The sequence below is a fragment of the Terrapene carolina genome, unplaced genomic scaffold (assembly GCF_002925995.2).
Source record: "Terrapene carolina triunguis isolate 2854851 unplaced genomic scaffold, T_m_triunguis-2.0 Scaffold35098, whole genome shotgun sequence".
In the NCBI taxonomy this organism is placed as follows: domain Eukaryota; kingdom Metazoa; phylum Chordata; order Testudines; family Emydidae; genus Terrapene; species Terrapene triunguis.
This window is the reverse complement of record NW_020699449.1, coordinates 2492675-2520272: the sequence shown is the minus strand read 5'-3', so window position 1 is coordinate 2520272 and position 27598 is coordinate 2492675. Positions and strand designations below refer to the sequence as shown.

Genomic DNA, 27598 nt, shown 5'->3' with positions numbered 1-27598 from the left:
ACTACCTGCCCATCACCCATACTCTCCTATACCAGGCATTTAATTGGTTCCAGGGCTCTTTACCATATAACCCATATATGGTGCCAGGTTTACCAGGCACCATACCATATAATCCATAATGTGGGGTAGGCTCTGCTCAGCCTACCCTCCACGACTCAGCTCTCTGAAACCTAGCACCCTCCTTCCTGCAAGGGGGATAGCGGGTGCAGCAGGATGAGGATCTTGGCCTGCAAGGGCTAGTATGTATGACCTCAGCCTGCGAAGGCCACAGGCTCTCACCTTATCACATGAGCCAAAGGCCCAACACCAAAACCCCAGGTCTTTTACCTCTGAGAGCCATTCATTTTATTCTCTCTCTACTGCGCTGGAAACAAGCCGCAAGTTGCGACAAATAAACAACTGTCTCCACCCCAGTACCTCAGTTAGGTACTAAGTGCATTCCTGCTTGATGCACTGTGGCTTGAAGGTCTGTGAGGAAGGAAAAAACCTCCCTGGTCCTCTGCCAATTGGCCCATGGGGGAAAAATTCCTTCCTGATCCCCGAAACAGGCGATCAGCTAGACCTTCAGCATATGTCAGGCCAGGTTTCAATTCCTAGTTCAGGTGGTACAGTGGGCTGCTGGAATGGAGGCTCCACATGGCCACGGCACTGGGCTAAATCCTGGGAGCTGGGGAATGCTGGCCAATCAGACTCCCAGAAGGAGGCGCCACCTATTGTCCCTTGGCAGGTGTCTCTCTTCCTTGCTACTGGAACTGTTCCCCTTTCACTGCTGGCCACATCGAATTCCCCCACCCACTGATGCAGAGGGGTGGCACTTCTCTAATTAGGACAAAAATCAAAATCAGGGAGTCTGTAGGTCCCTAGACATGGTCCCTAAATACAAGGAAATTATCACCAGCCAGATTCTGAAGTGATCTTCGTATGAAAAATAAAGACAAGATAGATGAATAAAACTACCTTTTGGGGTCCATTGAGAAATTTCTGTAGAACTAAATCTACAGGGTTTTCCATAGAAATTTATCTGAAAAGCTACATAATTTAATAATAAAATACTTTTCTTGTTGCTTTTTAAAAAAAAATCTTACAGAATTCTATAGCAAAACCATACTTTTCCTCTATATTTAATTTATATTAATTATATAAAATTGTTCAAAAAACCCTATAGTAAAGTTAACATTTTCTATTAAATTCTATAGGCCTTTCCTATAAAGGGAGAAGTGGTTGGCCCAAGTACCTTGGGCGTAGATCAATAACGACATTTTTATCATCAAGTTTGTATTAATGTTTTCATATATACATTTTATAACTCCTCTAATCTTCCCTTCACTTTTTATGAAGCAAAAAAGTTAATAGAATGATGTGAGTTGGTGTGAAAGTTAAATTCAGAAGGTACCAGCGATTTTAAAGGAGTACACAATGGGTGAATTTGATTTGACACAACTGTAAATATATGGAAAAGAATGAGAGAAGCAACAATAAGACCCATTAGTGAAAACAGCTGTGAAAATCAAATATTTAGAGAAAAAATTGTTGGCTATAATTATTCATTCAGCACCAAGGAATAGACTGTGCTGGAACATCTGAGCCTTACGTTTTCCCATGATCACCACCGGAGGAAAAAAAGCATCTATTAAATACAATGCTTTTCTCCTGTACCTTATAGAAAATGTTATATATTTTGAGTGTGAGTTATTGACTTTAAAATTTAACTCAATTAGACACAAAGAAATACACTTTAAATGGTGGTAATTTGTGTTATACCTGTAACATGAATACTGCAATCTAAGTAAAAGTTCAAAATATATGGTCAAGCTATTGACAAGTGTCAGGAGAAATTGCTACTATAGTTTTCCAGCATGTGAATGCTATTAAGCTACCATCTACTGATACAAGTAATAGGGCCAATTTTTCAGTCAGAGCCTTAATCACACCTTTGATTTTGCACATGCAAAATAGATCACTTTATGGAAGTTTAGACTGCAATGCCTTGGCTTTAGTTTAGAAAAAATGGCTTGGATAAAGATACACCTGAATGATGGTGACCAATATATTTATAGCACAGTCAGTGTATTTGCTATTATTACTTTATTTCTATGTTGACTTGCAAAAATAAAATAACCCCCCCCCATTGAAATTTACAAGGACTACAATATTGTTTAGTATAACCAATATAAAGATAGCAAACTGGAGATGCAGCTGTAATAGCAAAACTGAAGCTTGTATAGCCTCTTTTCCCCTGATCTGGGTCAGTATAACAAACAACATTCTCACTAGCTTTTTATGCTTCCTACTGTACTTCTAACCTATAGTATTCTGCTTGGTTTTGGTATCTGAGCCTCATATTAACTCTACTGTAGCAAACTCCATTTGCTAAGGTTTCAGATTTCGGTAAGAGACACCCTTCTGAAATGTTATTTGGTCTTATGCAAGAAGACATGTATGATTAGAGTTATTAAATGCTAATAAGATGTAATTTGGGGAATCTTAACATATATGTAGAAAAGAGTGGTCATATCTTAAACCTGAGAATGTCCCCTAGATTAGCAATAAGGGTTAATGGGTTTGATAAAAGACCTTATTGTCATGATATTTTTTTTTTTAGAGTGTCTTAATTATTTTCAGAAAAAACAAACCAGAAAAAAAAAAGGGAGGGAAAAAAAAGTCAGAATCCTCAGTCTAGAGATTTCATGAAGTAATGAGACAAAAAACAAATGAAGAAGGAAAACCTAAAGGGGGATGGAAGACATACTGGTTCCATGCTAACAGAAAAACATATCCACGTAAGAAGGTGAAATTATAATTAAAAAATACTGCTACATCTATCCAGTCATTGGGACAATTTTGTGGAGTTATTTTGTTCAGATTCTAAAAAATGGAAGTCGAACTCAAAAGTTATTAGATCCCTTTCTCTTATCAGTGAGCTTTCCATGGTTAGCATCCCACACCCTTTTGAATCAAGCAATACTATCTGTAGGATTTTTATTTTTACAGTATTTGGCTAAGGTGTGCCTTGGCGCAAAAGGTGGAAATATCAGTCTTGTGTTTTTCAGGAGGTGCAACACTGACCTTTAAAATTTACCAGTTGCCTTAGATATCTGAATATGTATTTGCAGTTAGGTAATCACAATATTTTCCAGCATTACCTATCGTATGTTTAGAGAAGTGCAAAGGAATACTGCAGATACTGAGGTAAACATTATCTACTGATTTATTTTATATTAGATAAAAGTCGACAAAATTTAAGGGTTGCCACTACAGATAACCTCCAAGTGGAGGTTTAAAAATACCACTGAAAATCAAGTAATAATGTGGTCCCAGTGATCTCATAGATTAAGTCCATGGGGACAGATCCTCAGTAAACTGGCATAACTTGTGTGGAAATTTGTGATTTTACATCAGCTGAGGGTCTGGCCCAAGGTCCACAACCAGAATTCAGGCCCATTGGCTGTTTGCCCCAGATATGGAGGAAGATACCTCTTCCCCACACTTCCTACAGTAAGCACCTGAACTTTCCTTGGAAAACATTTTTAAGATGAGGGGAAAACCCACTAGGGAATCTCTTTCTCTCTCTCACACACACACACACACACACACACACACACACACACACACACACACACACACACACACAAAGTGGTGTCTCTTTGTCTTGGTCACTCTTAGGGTAACCACTACTCAAATGATTGCCTCTAGCGGTTTTAAATCGTGAAGTTACAATGGTTAAAACCACATCTGAGGACTCAGTCAAAATCTGTTCTGGGTTAAAACATGCAACCCCACTGAAGTAACCAGTCTTAAACAGGGTTAATCTAGAGAAAAAGTTATTCCTCTGTTGTGCTCCCAGGTTTGTAAACTCTCCATTACCAGACTTCTTGTAAACTTGCTACTTGATGATACGTCTTGCACTGACACATCAGGATTGAATCCTTAAGTTAACTGTTATCTGAATCTTTTTTAGTATGCAAACAGAAATAAACTAGAAGGAAACGATGATACCTGTATGTTAATGGGAATTTTCTATTGACTTCAACAGGCATAGAATCAGGCCTTTTATACTTATTTATTGTGTTTCTTAATTAACTATTATCTTCCAATAGAAATAAAAAGTATTAAAAAGAAAAGAAAGCCAAGCAGAAGTGTTTAAGAACTAATGACATGTCCAAATACTATGCTATGTGTAATAAATATGAAAGTATGTAGTCATGCAAACTGGTACTTTGTTCTTTTTTTCATAACCCCAAAAATAAATGAATGAATGAATGGATCATTATTCTAGTGATTTTTTTGGGAAGATGTGGCAGTTCTGGATAAATTATTTTAACCACTGAAGTAATAGTGTAAAATCAGAGTATTTCAAAACTATGGAGCATTATATATTCTGAATATGTTGAAGATTTTACTAAAGGAAAAAATAATAAAAATGTCAGGCTAAATCAAGTTATGGCATGAACCCAATTCCAGGGGGAAAAAAAGTCAACTATTCAAATTCTTAGCAGGACCTCTTCAAACTCAAATACAATTCTTTTTTGCAAGCTGTGAAGTTATGTATTACACCATATCCTACCAGAGATTAATATTTACATACTGTCTGCCAAGATATTATAAAAGAATTGATAAAAAAAAAAGTGTTAAGATTAATTGCAAAACTAACAAAGCACTTAATGTCACTACAGACGCTCCCCAACTTACGCAAACATTCCGTTCCGGAACGTCTTGCGTAATTCGAATTTTGCATAAGTCGGAAACGTATTTCCGACCATTACGCAAACTCCCTCCCCCCCCAAAAAACAAAACAAAAAAAACGCGTCTGACAAAGTGGGTATTCACCCACGAAAGCTTATGCTCCAATACTTCTGTTAGTCTATAAGGTGCCAAAGGACTCTTTGTTGGGTTTTACAGATCCAGACTAACATAGCTACCCCTCTGATAAAAAACAACAACAACCCCAAAACACTCCTATTTCTAGCTTACGGAACTTTTTCCGTAAGCTTGGATTTGCGCACGTCGGGTTTACATTATGTATGTATGTATGTATGTAGGCACAGGTAATAAAGTCTTTCCAGAAGTCTGTCTAGTGACATCCCTACATATACTTACGTTTTAGCATAAGTGGTGGAGTAAGACTGAGTCCTGGATTCAATACAACTATAGGGCAGCTCTCCAAACCAAAGGACCACGACCAACAAATATTATTTGCCCTATCTACACTTGGTCTAAAGTTCTGTTTAAAATCAAATTAGTAAACCTGTTTTAAAACACAAGCTATTTTCCCAATTTAGACAAGGCTTTGTGAGACTGAGAAGTTCCATGAAAGTTGAAGGAAAATATTTGCTGAAGCTGCTAAAATGCCACTTCTGCCATTAAACCAGCTCCAATACACATCACAACATCTTTTTCTAGCCACAAAGTAAATGCTTCATCGTGACATTCTCACATTTATAATATCGGAGCTCTTTCCACACGCATTGCTAACTATGACTGTTGCACATGGGGCCAAATTCTGATATGTTTCACCTATGCAACAACGTTCTCCCCTGAGTTTAAGGATAACAGAGAAATGTTTTTATACTCCACAAATGCAAGTTCAAAAACCATGACCAACTTTATTTAATGCCCCCGGCACCAATATTGAGAAACACCTTAATTTTTTCAGCCTAGCCCATAACACCAAGATGATTCCCTGTACACTTTCATTTCTATGCCAACCCTCCATTACATTGTCAACAACAAAGCTTGCTTTCAGACATGAACCATAATTTAGAAATAATTAAGTCCTATTCATCTGAACTAAAGCAGTTTTTATAGTGCCGTGTACTCTGCACAATATAGTCTAAAAACAAAACACCACCACAACAACGAGTAGTAGTTATCATACAGCAACACACAAGTGTGTCTTACTGGGCACATTTTCAAAAATGAAAACAAGACCATCAGTTCTGGAAAGTCACAAAGCACTTTACAAAGATTTATATAGCTTCTTAACACTCCTGTGGGACAAGTAAATATTATCAGCCTCATTTTACACAGAGGTGGAAGGAAGTGAGTGAGTTACCTAATATCATGCTCAGGCAAAACCAGGATTAGAATTTGGGATTCCTGATTTTAGACCTAGGCCTTACCCTCTAAACACGTTACAGAGCAGACAGCTTATTTAACTCACCAACAATATCAACCGTATCAGTAGCTAAGGCTCACATAATAATGGAAAAAGGATTTCTGAACTTTCATTTGGATTTAAAAATCCGCTAGAGATTCACTTCAATGGTATTTACAACCCCTTTTTGTTCACTGTATCTACCTGCTTGTTTTTAAAGTCACAAGAACATTCACTAAATAAGAAAAAGTGTTCCAAATATTCCTTCAGTTAAATATTCATGCCCCTGGTATACATGTCCACAAATATTTGTACATGTGTTTGTTAGAAAAGAATATTTACATAAAGAGAAAGTATCCAGACAAACGTTTGAAAATACATATTATAAAGAGAATTCTCTTCAGAAAACTTCATGCAGCCATCTTGAAAGTAGTTTTTAATTTGAAGTCAACCAGCCAGACAAGAGAAATAAATTATTCTCCTTAACCACTGAAGACACAAAAAGAAGCAATGGGCTAAAACTGCAGCACGGGAGTTTTAGTTTAGACATTAGGAAAAACGGTAAGCAAGGGAACAAGTTACTGAGGGAGGTAGTGAAATCTCTGTCAGTGGAGGTTTTTAAGACCAGGTTAGACATACACCTGCTGGGGATGGTCTAGATAAAACTTAGTCCTGCCTCACTGCAGAGGGCTGGACTAGATGACTGTAACGGGGTCAGGACGCACCACCGCTGGCACCTCCTGCTGGTTGCTCCGGGAATTAGCTCGTCAGCTGTGGAGTGCCCTCTGCACGTGGTGTCTCACCCATTGTCTGCTCTGGGAACTGCCTTGCTCCCCGCTTGGTGGTGTCTGCTTCAGGACACTGCCCTCTGGCAGCACCCACCACTCCATTCTCACCCTCTTCCGGGGAGGGGGGGGTTTAAGGGCAGTCCTTCGGCTTGCACCTGCCTCAGTGGCCAACCACAACCCTAAAGTCTAGCCCCTCACCTAAGGGGCAAGTTGCAGTCTGTCTCGGCCACACTCCTCCATGGCCAGATGCAGTGCAAGGGGGAGGAATGGGGGACCCAGGCCCACTCGCTACTCTGGGTCCCGACGCAGGGACCCTCTAGCGGCAGCCTCTCTCTGCCCTCCTTCTCTCACCTCTTGTCCACCTATCTTCCCTGGGCCACTTCCCCTTTGGCCCCATGCACCTTCTTGACCCTTTTTAGCAGGGGCCACAGCCTGGCAGGTAACTGGGCCAGAGCTCTCGTCTGCTCCCCCGAGCCTGCTCAGCACTGCTCTGTCCAAGGTGCTACCTCCTTACCTCAGGAGCCAGTCCTCCTCCCTTGCTAGTCAGGGAGAGACTACCCTCTCTTTTGCTAGGCAGCCTTTATATAGGGCCCAGCCTGGCCCTGATTGGCTCTCCACAGGCCTTTGCTAGTTGGCTGCTGGTCTGCACAGCCTCTCTGGCCAGTTCCAGCCCTTTTTCTCATGGAGTGGGGCAGCCACCCCACTACAATGACCTATCAAAGTCCTTTCCAGGCCCACATTTCCGTGATAACCATTTGTCAAGTCATTTTGAAAAAACACATTAGCAAAATCTGAATTTGTTTGTGGATTATTTGCAAATAGGAAAAGGAGCTAAGTTACTCTCTAATTGAGCTCTCAAATAAAGCTGGTTGACATGTAGAGGGGAAAACATCACAAGTAGATTTTCTGTCTTTTTAAATTGAAATTTAAACATATTTCATCCATTTGAAGCAAATATTTCAGCCTGTCCAGATCAAACTTTTCCCAGTAAACTGGCTATTGCTGTGCAAATTGCTAATGCATATTTGCCGAAAGACTTACTTCCATTACTTTGCATTTTAACCTTTCCTGTTAAGATTCAGATTTTTAATTTGTTTCTCAAATATATTCTCTCTTGAAGCTTCCACTTGCCAGGAAACACCCCCACAAAACTCCTGCTGAAGATAATAGCATAATCCATAGTAAGATTGAGTACCCTATACCGTATACAGGATTAGACATACAATAAACTGCTTTTGTTTAAACAGACACTTCAACACACTTTAGGTTCCAACTCTAGAATATGATTAAATAAAGAACTTGAGATAATGGGGGAGGGAGATTTAACAGAACTAATATGAATAAAAATATTTCTCTGTTTTGTTCCTCTTCATATTGAAAATGAAAATGAAAATAATTTTCTATTTTTAGGTTAAAAATCATCCCCCTGCACTGAAGGAAACTCCAGCGCGACAGCCTATTGCTATGTTATGACAAACACAAAGTGAAACTGCCCGCAGGAAGCAGAGCTCATTCAACGGACCACTTGAGGTTCCGTTTCCAAGCCCAGTGAAACAAATATTGAAAAAAGCAAAAAGCTTGAATGGCGAAAAGTAAATCAGATTTGATAAACTGTCTTAATGTAAATCACCTTGGGATACCTAGCAGCACAAGAAAGAGATGATAGAAATTAAATTTTGTCTAATTTAACTTCTATCTTTACCACATTCTTTTAACTGTAAACTTAATTCATTTATGTGGATCCTTCTAGCATATTTATTATCAGCTGCACAATCTGTTTTGAGAACACTCCTCCATATCACTACATTACATCATGTGAATACTCACAAGTGATGGAGACAATACCATGTTCACACCCTTCACATGTACCTATTCCTGAGATACCGTATGTTTTTCACAGCTGGCATCAGGTTAATGAGTAAAACTCTCAGTTTCTGTCCATCACTTGGAAAAGATACATTTGTAGGGAATACCATCACGTGTTTTTCACATTTGCAGAAAATTGTATCAGACTAATAGACAATTTTCTGGCCCCCATCTCCAATAGGAATTCTTTGCATGAATTACCAAATTTTAAAATGTACAGTTGGAAGGAAGGAATGAGAAGGCTAGAGAATAGCAGAGTTTTATGATTTTCAGTGCCATACCAGATAGGTAAAGGTTTCCTTCTACTGGCGAAGTTGAGGAACAGCTGTTATCTGATAGGCATTTCATGACCAGGGTTTAGCAAAAAGAAGCTCTGCAGTACTCTAATCCCCCCCCCAATATCTCCCAAAATTTATTGATAGCATTTAACTGCATGTAGGGTCTTACTATGGTAACAGACCTGCCTAAAAGTGATGGCTTCAGGTACTTGAGAGTAGACAGAACGGCCCCTACTCTAAACACTGTAACTGGAGCATAATGTTAATCATACTCTTCTTTACCCTTTACATCTTCGTTATCTAATGGGGGAAACTACAAGTAGTTAAGGGGTTATTTTTAATACTGAAAAATGTAATGACTGTGGTTTTGTTCTTCTGATGATTTGCTAGTTTAATTAAATAAAAAGGAATGTGAAAAGGAAAACTTTCAGAAGCAGAAAGCGATGAAAGAAAAAAAAAAACACCTTATCCTACAAAATACTTAAATTCAGAGACATGGGTCAAAAACACAGCAGCGTGCAAAAGGCTTTGAACAAACACCAGTTGCTCAGGTTCTACACTCAGAGAGGGACTTTAAGACATCATCATGATCCGCAGGTGGTTGTTGCAATTTTGCCTTGTGCTTAGGGTGACCAGACAGCAAATGTGAAAAATTGGGACAGGGGGAGGAGGGTAATAGGAGCCTAAAAAAAAAAAAAAAAAAAAAAAAATCGGGACTGTCCCTATAAAATCGGGACATCTGGTCACCCTGCTTGTGCTTCTCTTCTCCAGTGAAATCTCATGTCTGGACTATAACAGAATTTATGTTCTACAAACCAGAATGAACAATGAGAGTTTAGAGCATCTGGACAAAATGGGTGGCAACTTTCCCTTCCAATGTTTAAATGAAAGGACAGCTTTCAAGCCCAGAAATATCCTCAAGATCCCACTGTCTCAGCAAGAGAATGCCAAAGTAGCCATCCAGCAAATCCTCCGAGAGCTCTTCCATATCTTCAACAACAATCTCACCCAAGCTGCCTGGAATTGGACGTCCATAAAGGAATTCCAGAATGGACTTCACCAGCAGATTGAGAAGCTGGAGACGTGTTTGAGTGCTGAGATGGAAAAGGAGGTAACCTACCCAGGAAATGAGAACCTCCTGCTCACCAGCCTCAAACTGAAGAGATACTTCCAGACAATAGACGATTTCCTGAAAGAAAAGCAATACAGCTGGTGTGCCTGGGAGATCATCCGTGTGGAAATATCCAGATGTTTTCTCATTCTCAACATACTCACAAAGAGACTTGAAAATGAAGGTACCATATTTTCTTTTTTCCTAGAAAAAGTCAAATATTATTTGAATAAAACAGCTGGAGAGAGATGGTTGATAGGTTTATAACTCCTAATACGTAGGACCCAATCTTTCTCCCATAGTAATATTATGCATACAGTTATTTCAAACACATGTTCGAATCTTTTTAGAGTAGCATATAACTTAGTGCTTCTGTACCACACATAATATTCTATATGAAAAATATACAAATATCTCATAACTGCTAACTAATGACAAAAATATCGTTAAGTGATAACTAACCACACAAATATAACTTTGCCCAGTAAGTGTCTAAGCTGGGGAAAAGAACAGTGAGAAGCCCCCTTTCAACAACTGCCTCATTAGACAACTTTCCAGTTCGGACACCAGAAAATGGAGGGTCTGTGTTCACACACTTCTATCCCATCATCTAATTCTGCACATGGGGATTGCCGAGGGTTCTTATTCTGCTTTTCTTTGTTTTATTTACCCCTAAATTCAACAGCTTTAGTAACATCTGGTTAGAAAAAGATGGCCCATATTTGGCATTTGAAACTCTGCGTGTTTGACCCATTCCCCTTTTTCATTCCAGCACATGATGCTTCGAGTAATGATGTTATGAAAACTGCTGCGTGACACCACACCTCCACTGGAGTCCTTCGTCTCTAAGTTGATTCTACAAGAAGCACCTTTCAAGACTCTTTTCAGTCCATCTTGAATTAAGCAAACTGTTAAACTTCAACTGCACTATTTATATACTACTTGCCATTACTGGACTGATTTATTCACATGAGAAAATGTAAAACAGAAGATTTTGCTGAAAATATTGCAGAAGACAACGTAGTATTTGAACCGAAGGAGACAAACATTACTATTTCTTAATCACTGATATGTGTTTGCTCCGAATTTGCCTTGGATTTCCTACATCTCATGCTAAATACCCTCACAAGCTGCCTGGAATGACAGTCGCATGGAAAGATCCTGACATGGACTCATAAGCAAAGGAAACTTCTGGAGGTGTATTTCGCTGCAAGGATAACAAAGAAACAAGAATATCCCAGTTTCTAGGTCATTTATAATTAGGCACTTTTGAATTTTAAACTAGTGCAAATATATATTCTTTTCCTCCACTGTGAAAATATTTTCAGATCATTTTACTGGATTTGTAAAAGTGTTTTTATATTGGTCCATTTATATTTATTCACAATATTAATGTATTGCTTTTAATTATTTTTTTCAGAGGTTTTATAATATTTATAAATAATTTATTTATACAAAATAGCAACCTACAGCAGTAGTGATTTGTATTAATTAGATTTGTTTTTTTTAAAAACAGAGACCCAATAAAAATCTTCTCTTGTTTTACCTTAAGACTCCAGTTCAGCAAAGGACTTGTAAACATTTGCCTAACTTTAAGTCCATGAGCTTCCCTTTGACATAAGTGGTGAAACTTGGGAATATGCTAAAGTACGTTGTGAACATAACCCTGATTCAGCGGTGACTCCATAAGAAAAATAGTTATGGTAATTAGTTTCACTACTCCAACAGATCATACACCACAACCTCAACTCTGCATCTTTTGTGTTTCTGCCTGTTACCAGATTATTTTTCCCCACAATAGTTAATATTTCCTGAAAGCAAAACAAAACAAAATAAAACAAAAACAAAAACTAGCCATTGGACCAAATCTTGTAAGGATCTCTCTCCGCCAAGTTTGGGTATGTAGATAGTATTTTTGAAGAGCTATTTGTCAGTCATAGCACTGTCTAGGATTAATTTAAACCAGACCCAAAATCTGGAGATTTCTTATTTAAAGGTTTTTAAAAGAAGTCAAACAACCACTACATTAAATGTTCAAATAGTAAAAAAAAACAAATTGTGTGTGAATTTTTACAGATTGGCAGCCTGCCTTTGGGAAAACAACAGGAATGCATGTCCCATTTTAAATCCCTTTTGTAACACAATCCAAACTATGGAGTTTCTAATAGGAGACTGTAAATTCTTCACAGTCAACAGATGGCAGCATTGCAGAAGCTTTTGCCCTCGGTTCTCTTTATCTGAGGCAGGGGTCGGCAACCTTTCAGAAGTGGTGTGCCGAGTCTTCATTTATTCACTTTAATTTAAGGTTTCACGTGCCGGTAATACATTTTAATGATTTTTAGAAGGTCTCTCTCTATAGGTCTATATATAATATAACTAAACTAGTGTTGTATTGTAAAATAAACAAGGTTTTCAAAATGTTTAAGAAGCTTCATTTAAAATTAAATTAAAATGTTGATTTTACGTCGCCGGCCCGTTCAGCCCGCTGCTGGTTTGGGTGATTCTGTTCACCTAGGCCAGCAGTGGCTGAGCGGGGCTTGCAACCGGGACCCCGACTGGCAACCGGGACCCCGGCTGGCAAGGGTCCGGCAGCCAGAACCTCAGACCAGCAGTGGGCTGTGGGGGGCCGGCGGCCGGGACCCCAGACTGGCAGTGGGCTGAGCTCAGCCCACTGCAGCTCAGGGGTTCCATCCACCGGCTCCTGCCAGCCGGGATCCCGGCTGCCAGACCCGCTTAGCCCGCTGCGGGTCTGGGGTCCCGGCCCTGCCCACATACAGTGGGCACCTACCTTCTCCCTGGTTCTGGCCCATTCTCTTCCTCTCTCTGCACTGAGCTGAGGGTGAGAGTGCACTGAGCACAGGGCTGGGGGTGAAGGGTCTGGCCAGGAGCTAGAGTGAGGGAGGGGGCTCAGAGTTGGGGCAGGAGGTTTGGGTGCATTTACCTGGGCAGCTCCCATTTGGTGCAAGGGGTGCAGGTGGGAATGTGTGGGGGGGTATGTGTGGGGGTGCCAGAGTCAGGGCTGGGGTCGTGTGGGGGGGTGAAGGAGTCAAGCAGAGGGCTGAGTCTGTATGAGGGGGGTACAGGGCACAGGGCAGGGGCCTGAGGGGGATACAGGGCACAGGGCAGGGGCCTGAGGGGGATACAGGGCTCAGGGCAGAGGGCTGGGTGTGTGTGGGGGGGCAGGGCAGAGGGCTGGAGGGGATATGCCCCATTCCACCCCCCCTTCCCCTAGCCCCGCCCCCGCCATACCCTAGCCCTGCCCCATCCACTCCCTCCTATTTCCTGCCCCCTGACTGCCCCCCTTAGAACTCCCAACCCCCCTGCTCCTTGTCCCCTGACTACTCCTCCTGGGACCCCTGCCCATAACTGCCCCCCAGGACCTCACCCCCTATCTAAGTTTCCCTGCTCCTTGTTCCCTGACTACCCCCCTAGGACCCTACCCCCTACCTGTCCCCTGACTGCCCCGACCCTTATCCACACCCCCGCCCCCAGACAGACCCTCGGGACTCCCATACCTATCCAACCGCTCCCTGCCCCCTGACAGGACACCCAGAACTCCCGACACATATAACCCCCCCTGCTCCCTGCCTGCCCACCCCAACCCCTCTCCACACCCCTGCCTCCTGACAGGACCCCCAGAACTGCCGACTCATCCAACCCCTCCCCCAGCTCCTTGTCCCCTGACCACTCCCTCCAGAGACCCCCCACCCTAACTGCCCCCTGACAGACCCCAGAACTCCCATGCCCCATCCAACCCCCCCTGCTCCCTGACTGCCCCCTCCAGAGACCCCCCGGCCCTAACCACCCCACCCGGGATCCCACCCCCTATCCAAACCCATCCTGCTCCTTGTTCCCTGTCTGCCCCCACCCCTTATCCAACCCCCCCAGACCCCTTACCATGAAGCTCCTAGCAGCATGTTTGGCTCCGCACAGAGCCACACACGCTGCCCCACGGGAGCGGGCAGCCCCATCCCTCAGAGCACTGCGCGCGCGGAGGCATGGCTCCAGGGGCAGGGGGAAGGTAGGGGAGGGGCCGGCGGCTTGCCGCACCGGGAGAGTGGGGCCATTTGCCCACCCCTGCATTAGGGTGTGCCTGGGCACATCTGGCACACCTCGTGCGCACGCCTATGGCCCCTGCCCCCGCTGGGGGGGGGGAGCGGAGAGTGCAGAAGAGAGGCCGGGCTGGGCAGGATTTTTAATGGCACACTGCTGCCTGCCGGGACTCTGGCAGGCAGCAGGGTGCCATTAAAAATCGGCACGCGTGCCATAGGTTGCCGACCCCTGATCTGAGGGGTTCTCAAACATTTCATGATGTGGGCCTAATCTTACAAAAATTGTTCTAATGATCATTTCCCCTCCCATTCAAGATCAGGTAACATTTTTGTGGCAGATACACCAAATGCTTACAGAGAAAAGTAGTACTAGAAATGCATAAAATAATTTTAGTGGTCTTTAAAGGAACGTGCAATCTGCCAGTTCTCTGAAGACCACGACTCAGTACTCCGTGTACTACCACTGATTCATGAACCTCGGTTTGGGACCTGCTGGTTTAGAGGCATGTACAAGGAGTTAACTATTAAAACAAATGCCTATCCTTTCTTATGGTGCAGTTTTTTCCAATAGCTATACAAAGTTCTTTCCTGCCCAAATCTTTCTCCCTTCATTCATTCCTTCATGTAGTTGGAGCCTACCGGTTATATTGACAAAACACAATTATATGAAAATAATGAGAGCAAAATAGACTGAAATGAAAAAGTCTAGGATGACAAAATCACCACCTCCAAAATGTATCTCCCCCTTTCTGGTGGAACATGGCAGTCCTGGTGAAACCTGGGAGCCATACAAACTCTTCAAACTCTAACTACTTCATTACCTGTATAGTGCAGAGAGGAATCTCCTGACATTCATCTCATCATATTGTTTTTAAGCTGTGCTACGTGGAAGAATCCATTCATCTATTGAAGAAGCCATTTGATGATACGTATCATCTAAGATTTCAGGCTTACCCATGGGAAAGCCAACCACAGGGGGATAAAAAGGGAGAAAATGCTACCAATGCATCCTCACTTAAGCTCACCTTTATCCTTCCACTGGCAGGCACGAGGGGAAACATGCAGGTTTGTCTCCAGCCTTCATCATAGAAACAGATGAGCCTCTGGCATTTACACAGAACACAAGGTCTTTTCACACAGAGCTGCAGAGTGTCTGCATTAGTTGTCGGGACCAGTCAGAGCCCCGTTCCGGTCCCTGTCAGCATGGTTCCATTACAGCCATGCAACCAGGGCTTCTTTCAGGCTGCAGTTGCCTCAGACACTCTCTATAAGTGTCATTTCTGTGCAGTTGACATGGCGAGATGCACCCACCAGACCTGTACTAGCACTGCCCCAGCCCAATGCGCATCTGCTCACTCCAGGCCCCGCACATGAATCATAACAATATGGAGAACAACCCAAGAGGGAACTATGTGCAAAAGCATCTGACTCCATGGCACCTCATCTCACCCAACACACACTTCCATGTGGCACAGGTAAGAGTCACAAGCAGAGGGCTCTATCCCTGCACGGATCCTCTGCAGCAGGCTCTGAGGCCCTTGTAGCCAACTTCTCTCAAATAATAGACTAGTTGGTTAGCCTACTTGCTGCAGGGGAGATGAAAGTAGGGGTGCTAGGGTTGAGCAGCTTCAAGTAATATTAGCAAGTGAATGCATGGTCTCCATTAGATACAGGGTTTACAGTTTTGTTCAATGGCTTTCAGCCGCCACACTAACAATTATTCCAGCGCCCTTAAATTGCTGTTACCATACAGATTTACTGAAAAAGATGATTTGGCTCCCCCAACTCCCATCACCCTGTGATTACTCTGTTACCTTACCCGCTCCTAGTATTCATACTATTCATTCCCCTCTCTCCTCAACATCTTCCTCTGGACTTCACCCTGGTGTGGAATAAACATCCCCAACACCCATGGAAAGTAATGTGAAAATGGGGAGCATAGCCCATGGCAATCGGAGGGCTCTGGTAAGTCTGCTTTCTCTGCTTTACAGAAACTTTCATGTAGCAGATACAAAAATCTGAAAGTTCTTAGAAAAGTGCAGCAAGACTTGGGAGACTCTAACCAAATTAATATGTACAAAAATGTTTTCATGGTTTCTTCGTGCGATTTTTCCCCTTTCTAATGTCAGTGAAAAGAGTTTTCTTTTTGGATGAAAACAGATTTTTCTGCCATGATGGAAAAATCCAGCACAACAGTCTGTGCTAGGGGAAGAGAACCAGAAAATGAAATGTGACCACAGGACTAGAAAGCAGCGAATTAAACAGAAAGAAGAAGACTGAAGCCTCCAGAAGGGAAAAATTAAAAAAAAACAGAAAATGATGAAACAAAAATTCGGCTACCAAATATTTATATTCGGAGACATGAAGGAAAGACACAGCAGTCTACGTAGGACCCTCAACAAACTCCAGGCTCACGGTTCCACACAAAGAAAAGGACGGTATCGACATCATCATGACCTCCAGGTGTTTGCTGCATGTTTGCCTCGTACTGCTCTTCTCCACTGAAATCTCATCTCGGCTCTGTACCATGCTTCACTTCCAGCAGAACAAAGTGAACAAAGAGAGCTTGGAGCTTCTGCAGAAAATGAGCGGAAATTTCCCCTCACAATGCATAAATGAAAGGACGGCTTTCAAACCCACCCAGGATGTTGTCCAACTCCCAGTGTCCCAGAAGGAGAATGCCAAGGTGGCAATCCAAGAGATCCTCCAAGAGATCTTCAACATCTTTAGCAAAAACCTCACCCAAAGTGCCTGGGATGGGACATCCATAGTCAGGTTCCAAAATGGACTTTACCAGCAAATTCAGCGGCTGGAGGCATGTTTGAGAGCACAGATGGAGAAGGAATTAACCAACCCAGAAAGCGAGGACCTCCAGCTCACCAGTCGGAGAGTGAAACAATACTTTCAGGGGATAGATGCTTTCCTGAAAGAAAAGCAATTCAGCCTGTGTGCCTGGGAGATCATTCGCATGGAAATACCCAGATGTTTTGTACTGATTGACAAACTCACTAGAAGCCTTAGTAACTAAGGTACAGTACAAAGCTTTTCCCTGGAGTAAATGAACTAACATTAGTGTAATTTTTACAGCTGAACAGAGATAGTGGATATTTTATAACTCTGCTTATACAGGGCTGATCCTTCTTCTACAGGGTCTATGGCCAAATAGCAATAGATTTCCATGGCAGCAGCTTTCGGCTCTTCCTGTCCTGTGCTGGAAATGGATTTGCAATTACAAGGATTTATTTTTGGGGGTTTCTACTATTATTTATTTTTGCACATCTTCATCATCTCTCACATATCAGGACTGTTATGCAGTAGGTAATTGGCAGACCATGCAACAAAGTACACATACGTGGAATCCTTAGGCACCTCACCAGCACTTTGGTCATCAGATAATGATACTTTCCTCCCTCCCACACCACAAAGTACTCTAACGTCGACATATGTAGTGTGTTTCTACGATTATCATCATTGCGATTAATTAATCTGTCCCCATGAGAACTATTTCTAGTATTCCAAGGTTTGAGAAGCTTCCTAGAGACTTTAAAAAAAAATTTACACACTAAATGACTTGCGACCTTATGTGCGGAAAAGATGTTTTCATTTAATTTATTGAGATCAATTCAATGAAAATTATATTTTTTCCCTTTGTGTTTCAGCTACTTCCTATTTCATTTCAGCTATGGACACTGCAACTACTCAGGTTAAAACAGAAGGATGCAGTGGAATCCCTCCTCTCTGCTGATTCTTCCCACGGTGACGTCTAACGCTCCATAACGCTTGACGTATTATGCAATACATTCGCTCTATTATGGAATTCCAATTGCACAAATTACATTTTATGTGATAATATTCTGTTCATTTACTCATTGTTTAAAATGCAAAATGAAGGATATTGATGCAAAAAAGTTACAAGACAATTAAGAATTTTAAAAGAAAGGGTTGGACCTTAAACATTGTTGACATTATGTGTTTGCTATATATTTCTATGGTTCAACTCTTCTCTGATCAAATCTCACCTCTGAACTGTAACATGTAGTATAACCACAGTATAACAGCATAACATGTGTGAACTGGAACAGCTTCCAAACAAAGAGGTGTGGATAATTTTCCTATAATGTCAGAACGAAGAGAGAGATTTCAGGTGGCACCAAGAGGTTCTCAAGTTCTGAGTGTCTCTGAAGGAAAATGCCCAGGGGACAATCCAGGAAATCCTCCAACATATTTCCTGGTGTTTTTGCAAAAATCTCTCCCAAGCGACCTGAGGCAGGAGTTCCATTCAGAGAGTCCAACAGACTTATCAGCCAGCTGGGAATCTGGAGACATGTTTGATTGCAGTGATGGAAGGTGGGACTCTCTGACCAGGAAGGAAGAAAGGACTTTCAGCTCACCAGGATGAAAGTGAAGAGATGCCAAGAGAATACAAGTGGAATTAGAAAGTTTTCAACTATAGGACAAACTCAAAGAAGTTTAGATATTAAAATACCAACCTTTAAAAAAATACTACCTGAAATCAATTAATATTTTATACATGATGTAAAATGAGATGCAGTGGAATTTTAAAAGTTGTTGCTACTATTTGTTCTATTTGTGCATTGTGGAAATATTTTCAGATCATTTTATGATATTTGTAACAGGATATTTATGTCAGTCTACTATTTATTGCTCTTATTTATATTTTATCATAGATTAATTTAATAAATCATCATTTTATACAAAATGGTACCATACAGTGGTACTGATTTCTATTAAAGACCCATTTTAAAAAAATCCAGCAAAAAACTCTATTATTGTTCAGCCTTAAAACCCCAAGTCCAGAAAGTTCTTATGCACGTGATTTATAGTATGTGACCCATCCCACTGATGTTCGTGCTTCCAGTTGGGAACATACTGAGATACATTGATGAATCAGTGTGCAAGTTCACTGTACTTCCATATGAAAAGAGTAGCAATGGGGTGATAATTAGTCTTTCCACTGTAACAATCCATGCACCAGCCCTGACCTCTGCCTCTTTTTCCTCTGCTACTTTTTCCTTAGTTATTTTCCCCTACCAAATAACTTCTTGTTGTGGATGTTTGGTGTAGTAGATAGTTGTGTTGGCGGTGGAGAGAAGAGGGCACTAATCAAGACAGTGTGCACCCTCAGAAACACACTAGTTAAGTTAGCATTTAATTAGCTTGCTCATAACTCCATCAATCAGGTTTGTGTGCATTCACATACCACCTCTCCACAATACATTTACAGCACCACCCCCGACCCCCAAGTATGGGCTTCCATGAATAATTCTCATTTGTGTGCCCCGCACACACAGTCGGTTCCATTATTTTTTTGTGTGTGAGCACAGTACAGACTAAATTCATTCTTGAGTACAACCACAAACAAAATTACATGTGAGTAATGAGAGCAGGAAGAGGCCATTTGTATTAGGATTATCAAAATTTGTCTTTGTCACTTGTAAAATGCAGCCCCCAGTTTGGGGGAATACATCAGTCAGTTACTACCCAGGAACAATACGGAATTCTTCTGAAAAAGTCTAGCTACCCCAAACCTATTCTGTGCTAGAGAGAAACTATTCCCATTCATGCCATCAGTCCTTTAATAGAAAAAGGGCCATGCTGAGTGGACAATTCAGTTGAGCTCTTTGACAGTATCACCCGTATCATAAGGAGCAGCCATGCCTATGGGGAATGCCAGCTCGCATTTCTTAAAAGAGAGGAAAACTCTGTAAATATCCCCCAGTGAGGTTCTCCCACATCCTTCCAATGGTGGGCGGGAAGGAGGAGGAGCAGGTTGGATCCCGCCTTCCTCATGGAAGTGGCTGTCATTCCATCTCCAGACTCAGCAGATTCTATGGTTTCTGCACAGATGACAAAGGTCTCACCTCTTTACGTTACCACCCATTACACTCCCTGCCCCCCATCTTTTCAGTGTCAAGGAGTATTTTCCAGGGCTGCTACAGGCAGCCTCATGTAACCTTCTTTCATGCAAGTTTTGGGCAGCTGGCATGATGACATGCAGCCCACCAGATCTGCAATAGGACGACTACTATGCCTATGTGCTGTTGATATACAGATTTACTGAAACAAATTCTGTTCTTTCATTACCCTGTATTTACTTTGTTGCCTTGGTTTTTCCTGTTAGTATTAATAGTATTCATAAGGGCGGTTTAGGTTGGACATTAGGAAAAACTTCCTAACTGCAGGGTGGAGGGAAGTTGTGGAATCTCCATCATTGGAGATTTTAAAGAGCAGGTTAGACCAACATCTGTCTGGGATGGTCTAGGTAATTGGTCCTGTCAATGCAGGAAGCTGGACTTGATGACCTCTTGAGGTCCCTTCTAGCCTTATATTTCTATGATCCTTTAAAGAGTCCCTGTCAAAGCGTTGAAGCAAAAATGTTGAATTTCTTACAAGAAAGTGCATGTGGAGCCCGGGGGCTCTACCTAAATTAATATGAACAGAAACGTTTTCATATTTTCTGTAAGCGGATCTTCTCTTCTAATTTCAGTGAAACACACTTCCCTGCCATGATGGAAACTCCAACACAACAGTCTGTGCTAGGGCATGAGAACCAGAAAGTGAAATCTGACCACAGGAAGGTATGAGGTTTAAACAAACCAGAAGAATTTTCCTTGTCAAGCCGAGAGAAACGCAAAAATTAAAAAAAGACAAGGGACCAGCAGTAATGGTGAACACTGAATTAGATTTAAAAAAAACAACAACCAAACTTTGAATTATTACATCCCAGTGACACACACATGATAAGAATACATGGTATGACTTTTCTTCATAAGCGCTTTTTAACCACACTGTAAACCACATCCATCTGTGTGGGTACCTCTGTCGAACATGGATTACTAACTGCATTGTATTTTCAGATTTGTTGACAGTAAGCAAAGGTTCCTTTTTTCCAGTGTCCAAGACACCACTTTCCCTGGCATCAACATTTTAAGTGTTCTTTTTAGACTACATGATATCTGAAAAGTGCACATGAACCAATATTTTCTGAGGGCCATAGTTACTCCTGCATTAAGCAACTTTAAAAATATACCGACACTATTTCCCTCTCTCAAATGAGCAGGGTATGAAGGAGAATTATAGGTTTACAGGAGATTTGTATGTTTTGCAGTGACCATCCAGAAAATGGACAGTTTCCTTCTGCTAGTTAAGAGGATGAAATGTAGATTTATAAATAAAAGTATAGTTTAAAATGCGGCTGTACTTTTAAAAGGAGATTGCTATAAAAAAATCATACTGTGGGAGCACCATATTTAGTGTTTCTAATTGCCTTCTGATGACATATGATGAGATAACTGGCTCTGTGGATATGGGGAAAGCGGTGGATGTGATATATCTTGACTTTAGCAAAGCTTTTGATAGGGTCTCCCACAGTATTCTTGCCAGCAAGTTAAAAAAGTATGGATTGGATGGATGGACTATAAGGTGGATAGAAAGCTGGCTAGATTGTTGGGCTCAATGGGTAGTGATCAATGGCTGCATGTCTAGTTGGCAGCCGGTATCAAGCGGAGTGCCCCAAGGGTAGGTCCTAGGGCTGGTTTTGTTCAATATCTTCATTAATGATCTGGAGGATGGCGTGGACTGCACCCTCAGCAAGTTTGCAGATGACACTAAACTGGGAGGAGTGGTAGATACACTAGAGGATAGGGATAGGATACAGAGGGACCTAGACAAATTAGAGGATTGGGCCAAAAGAAATCGGATGAGGTTCAACAAGGACAAGTGCAGAGTGCTGCACTTAGGACGGAAGAATCCAATGCACTGCTACACACTAGGGACCGAATGGCTAGGCAGCAGTTCTGCAGAAAAGGACCTAGGGGTTACAGTGGACGAGAAGCTGGATATGAGTCAACAGTGTGTCCTTCTTGCCAGGAAGGCTTATGGCATATTGGGTTGTATAAGTAGGAGCATTGCCAGCAGATCGAGGGATGTGATCATCCCCCTCTATTCGACACTGGTGAGGCCTCATCTGGAGTACTGTGTCCAGTTTTGGGCCTCACACTACAAGGAGGATGTGGAAAAATTGGAAAGAGTCCAGTGGAGGTCAACAAAAATTATTAGGGGGCTGGAGCACATGACTTATGAGGAGAGGCTGTGGGAACTGGGATTGTTTAGTCTGCAGAAGAGAAGAATGAGGGGGATTTGATAGCTGCTTTCAACTACCTGAAAGGGGGTTCCAAAGAGGATGGATCTAGACTGTTCTCAGTGGTACCAGATGACAGAACAAGGAGCAATGTTCTCAAGTTGCAGTGGGGGAGGTTTAGGTTGGATATTAGGAAAAACTTTCATTAGGAGGGTGGTGAAGCAGTGGAGTGGGTCACCTACGGATGTGGTGGAATCTCCTTCCTTAGAGGTTTTTAAGGTCAGGCCTGACAAAGCCCTGGCTGGGATGATTTAGTTGGGGATTGGTCCTGCTTTGAGCAGGGGGTTGGACTTTAGCTTTTCTTGTTAGAGTTCAGATTTTTAAATTTCTCTCTCTTATAAATATTCCCTCCTAAGCTTCAACTTGCCATGAAATGCACACTCAGAACTCTCAGGGGAGACTGGGGTGTATAAGCATTGGGTCCTCTATTGTACATAAATATACTGTGTAAACTTCATTCTTCAAAGTGACACTTCCAAGTAGTTTGGGCACAAACTCTGTATGATAATAAAAGAAAGCGTGTGAGGAGATGGGGGAGTGAGATGTGGCAGAACTAATAAACAAATATTCTTATGTTTTCTTCCTTTCCTTTTTTAAAATTAAGATAAAAATTATTTTCTATTTTTGGATTGAAAACCATTCTCCTTCACTGATGGAAACTCCAGCACGACAGCCTAGTGCTATGGCATGAAAAACAGAAAGTGAAACTTGCTACAGAATGTGTAGCTCATTCAACAGACCACTTCGGTTTCAGTGTTTAAGCCCAGAAAAAACACACATTGAAATGAAAAAGGAAAAAAAAAAAAAGCATAAATGGTGAAAGTCAATCACATTTGAAACTATAAACCTCATTCATTCATGTCAGGCTCTCTAGCATATTTATTACCTACCACATCTTTTTGGACAACTCCCTTCCATGTCACTACAGTACATCCCGGGGAATTACTCAGAAGTGCCCAACAAGATAACGTGTTCATACAATTCAACCAAATCTCTTAATCAGCTTTTTCACAGCTGGTATCAGGTTCCTAAGTAGAGCTCCCAGTTTCTCAGTGCCCTCTGTCCATCCTCTGGTAATCCCTACACACAAGGTTTTTCTCCCTCATTTTTCAAATGGCCAGGAAATTGCATGAGATTAATAGTTGTCTGGCCCCAGTCTCCACAGGAATTCTTTCCATGCCTTATCAAATTTTCAGAGGTCCCTACGGCATTACTCCCTCCCAAAGCTTGGAAGGAAGGAAGGAGACAGCTACAGCATAGCAGGTTTTTATGATTTTCAGTGTCACACCAGCTAGGGAAAAAGAACGATGAGTACTTGTGGCACCTTAGAGACTAACAAATTTATTTGAGCATAAGCTTTAGTGGGCTAAAATCCACTTCACTGGATTCATGCAGTGGAAAATACAGTAGGAAGATACACACACAGAGAGAGAGAACATGAAAAAATGGGTCTTGCCATACCAACTATAATGAGACTAATTAAGGTGGGCTATTAGTCTCGTTATAGTTGGTATGGCAAGACCCATTTTTTCATGTCCTGTGTGTGTGTGTGTGTGTGTGTAGCTATATCTTCCTACTGTATTTTCCACTGCATGCATCCAATGAAGTGGATTCCAGCCCACTAAAGCTTATGCTCAAATAAATTTGTTAGTCTCTAAGGTGCCACAAGTACTCCTCGTTCTTTTTGCTGATACAAACTAACACGGCTACTACTCTCGAACCTGTCAGCTAGGGAAAGTTTTCCATCTGCTGGTGAAGTGAAGAAGCAGCAGCTTTACACATCACTCCACTGCTCTGATTTGCAGGGTCTAGCAAAAAGAAGCTCTGCATTAGTTCGCCCCCTCCCCGCATCTTCCCAAATTCACTGTTATCACTTCAATGCATGGCTAATCTTACTAAGGTAACAGACATTCATACCTAACAATGCTAGCTACAGGTACTTGGGAGTAGACAGACAGGTCCCTACTCTGACCTGTAACTGTATGATAACTGTTAATCATCACTCTTCTTAGCCTTTACATTTTCCTTTATCTAATGGGGAAGGGGGGTACCTAAGGAAAGAAATGTAGGGTTTCATTAATATTTAAAAAGGGACTCTTTTTGGTTTTGTTCTTCCGATTGTTTGTTCACTTCCTTAAATAAAAAGTAGGAAACTGAAAGTAAAAACTTCAGGCATGGAATACCTTGAACACCAGAAAGTGATGAAAGAAAAACTCTCTCCTACATAATACTAACATTCAGAGACATGGGGCTAAAACACAGAACTCTGACAAAGACCTTGAACAGGCACCAGTTGCTCACGTTCTGTACAAACACAGGGAATCTCAGACATCATCATGATCAGCAGGAGTTTGCTGCAATTTTGCCTCATGCTGCTCTTCTCCAGTGAAATCTCATGTCTGGACTGTAACAGGCTTCATGTTCTACAAACCAGAATGAACAGCGACAGTTTAGAGCGTCTGGAGAAAATGGGTGGAAACTTTCCCTTCCAATGTCTAAATGAAAGGACAGCTTTCAAGCCCAGAGATATCCTCAAGATCCGACTGTCCCAGCAAGAGAATGCCAAGGTAGCCATCAAGCAGATCCTCAAAGAGCTCTTCCATATCTTTAACAACAATCTCACCCAAGCTGCCTGGGATGGGACGTCCATAAAGGAATTCCAAAATGGACTTCACCAGCAGATTGAGAAGCTGGAGACGTGTTTGAGTGCTGAGATGGAAAAGGAGATAACCTACCCAGGAAATGAGACCATCCTGCTCACCAGCCTGAAACTGAAGAGATACTTCCAGACAGTAGACGATTTCCTGAAAGAAAAGCAATACAGCCAGTGTGCCTGGGAGATCATCCGTGCGGAAATATCCAGATGTTTTCCAATTCTCGACATACTCACAAAAAGACTTGAAAATGAAGGTACCATATATTTATTTTTCCTAGAAAAAACTCAAATAATATTATATGAATAAAACAGCTGAAGAGAGATGGGTCATAATTTTATAATTCTTATTATTAATAGGGCCCAATCTTTCTCCCATAGCTGTACGGGTGAAATTACTATTTCAATCTCATGTTAATAAAACGGTTTTAGAGTAGCATATAGTTTAGTGGTTCTTTACCGCACACAATATTCTATATGAAAAAATATACAAGTATATCATAACTGTTAACTAATGGCAAAATATCATCCTTTAAGAATTAACCATACCAAATATAACTTTGCCCAGTAAGCGGCTTAGTTGGGGAAAACAGCAACAAGCCCACTTTTAACAACTGCCTAGTAAGAGAAAATCCCAATCAGGACACCAGAAAATTGACGGTCCGTGGGCACACACTTCTATCCCACCATCTAATTCTGCCAGTTACTTCTGCACATAGGGATGGCCAAGGCTACTTATTCTGCTTTTCTTTGTTCTGTTTACCTCTATATTTCAACAATTTTGGTTAAAAAAAATTTCCACAAGATCATAGGTGCACTAAGGCTCAGAATTTATGATTTGACATCTGGTTAGAAAAAGATGGTCTATATTTGGCATTTGAAACTCTCCATGTTTGAGCTATTCCCCTTTTTTATTTCAGCATGTGATGCTTCATGCAATGATGTTATGAAAACAGCTGAATGAAACTACATCTCCACTGGAGTGGTTTGTCTCGAAGTTGATTCTACAAGCAGTTCCTTTACCAGACTCTTATCAGTCTGTCTTGCATTAAAACAACTCCTACAGCACTCCAATTGCACAATTTATATTCTTGCCATTACCAGACTGATTTACTCACATGAGAAAATGTAAAACAAAAGATATTGCTGAAAATATGCCAGAAGACAACATAGTATTTGAACCAAAGGAGAAAAACCTTACAATTTCCAAATCATTGATGTTACGCGTTTGCTCAGAATTTTCCTTGGGCTACTCTTAAAAATGAAATCCCACCTCTGAACTGTAACTGGCTTCGCTTCAGCATAACAAATGTGAACGAGGTCAACTTCCAAACAAAACGGAAGGATAATTTTCCTGTAAATTCAGAAAGAAGAGAGACTTTATGTGGCCCCAAAAGGTTCTCAAGCCTTAGCAGAGACAGACTGCCAAGTGGCTGTCCAGAAAATCCTCAAACAGATTTGCTACATCTCGTGCCACATTCCTTCCCTAGCTGCCTGGAATGACAGTCCCATTCAAAGATCCAAACATGGACTCATAAGCAAATGGAGTTTCTGGAGGCCTGTTTCACTGCAAGAATAAAAAGCAAAGAGCATCCCAAATTCTAGGTCATGTATAAGTGCACTGGAATTATAAACTAGTGAGACTATATATATCCTCCTCCTGCACTGTGAAAATATTTTCAGATCATTTTGCTAGATTTGTAACAGTATTTTGGTGTTGATCTACTTTTATTTATTTATAATATTTATTTATTGCTCTTATTTATCATTTTCAGATGTATTTTATATTTATAAATAAATATTTATTTATACAAAATAGCAGCCTACTGCAGTAGTGATTTGTATTAATTATATATTTAAAAAAGCAAAGACCCAATAAAAATATTGTCTTGTTCTGCTTTAAGACTCCAGTTCAGCAAAGGACTTGTCAACATTTACCTAAGGTTAAGTGCACGAGTCTTATGTTCACGTGTGGAAGTACCTTGTAAACATAAACCCTGATTCAGAAGTGACTCCAGAGGAAAATAGGTATGGTAATTAATTTTACCACTCCAACAGACCACAAACCACAACCTCAGTTCTGCAGCTTTTACATTTCTTCCCATTACTAAGATAATTTTCCCCCCACCACTTGTAGCTGTGGGTGTATGCTTCAGTAGCTGATTGTGATGAAATAGGCTGGTTTGTAAGGACCAGTTAAAAGGGTGATAGAGAGATTGGCATTCCGAGGGGGGTTGTCATGATACAAAATTGCTTGCCTCTCCCTCCCACTAATGAGATGTGCGTGTGAACTTCCTCCCAATTAGTCAGGTTTCCATATACTCAGGCTCCCTATCCACCACCTTTCAGACTTGTGTGGGCCTAATTTCCCCCCCACCAGTCAGACAGACTTGGGTACACTTGCCTCACAAATGACAGCAATCAAGCTTGCATGTACCCAATCCCTCCTGCTAAGGTTTGTAAGCACCTGGGGCTACCCTTTTTGCCTTCCCCTTACTGCCCCAAAATCAAGCACGTGCTCATGGACTGCATATTCCACCAACAACCACCAGTTTTATGAGCACAGTGCATCAAAATTTCAGTTGTAATGTGAAT

General features: G+C 41.4%; 3 protein-coding genes across 3 annotated transcripts; all 3 read left to right on the top strand.

Moving 5' to 3' along the window:
- The first annotated feature begins 9196 nt into the window (after window positions 1–9196).
- LOC113405334 (interferon tau-3-like) lies at window positions 9197–10953 on the top strand. The gene is made up of 3 exons (XM_026646466.1): window positions 9197–9231; window positions 9825–10321; window positions 10910–10953. Exons 1-3 carry the CDS (start codon window positions 9197–9199, stop codon window positions 10951–10953), a joined length of 576 nt encoding a protein of 191 aa, XP_026502251.1.
- A 5688-nt stretch (window positions 10954–16641) lies between these two features.
- Window positions 16642–17217, top strand: LOC112119590 (interferon beta-like). The gene has a single exon (XM_024218313.2). The coding sequence runs from the start codon at window positions 16642–16644 to the stop codon at window positions 17215–17217; it is 576 nt and encodes a 191-aa protein (XP_024074081.2).
- A 7469-nt stretch (window positions 17218–24686) lies between these two features.
- Window positions 24687–25967, top strand: LOC113405333 (interferon beta-like). Its single transcript, XM_026646465.1, has 2 exons — window positions 24687–25260; window positions 25924–25967. The coding sequence occupies exons 1-2, from the start codon at window positions 24687–24689 to the stop codon at window positions 25965–25967; spliced, it is 618 nt and encodes a 205-aa protein (XP_026502250.1).
- Window positions 25968–27598: the final 1631 nt, after the last annotated feature.

Excerpts from the sequence above, each read along its gene's own strand:
- LOC112119590 (XM_024218313.2), top strand. The coding sequence starts at position 16,642 with ATGACCTCCAGGTGTTTGCTGCATGTTTGCCTCGTACTGCTCTTCTCC.
- LOC113405333 (XM_026646465.1), top strand. The coding sequence starts at position 24,687 with ATGATCAGCAGGAGTTTGCTGCAATTTTGCCTCATGCTGCTCTTCTCC. Across the intron at positions 25,261-25,923 it reads AAAAAGACTTGAAAATGAAG|CATGTGATGCTTCATGCAAT; the intron begins GTACCATATATT and ends TTTTTATTTCAG.
- LOC113405334 (XM_026646466.1), top strand. The coding sequence starts at position 9,197 with ATGGTAACAGACCTGCCTAAAAGTGATGGCTTCAG. Across the intron at positions 9,232-9,824 it reads CCTAAAAGTGATGGCTTCAG|AATTTATGTTCTACAAACCA; the intron begins GTACTTGAGAGT and ends GGACTATAACAG. Across the intron at positions 10,322-10,909 it reads AAAGAGACTTGAAAATGAAG|CACATGATGCTTCGAGTAAT; the intron begins GTACCATATTTT and ends TTTTCATTCCAG.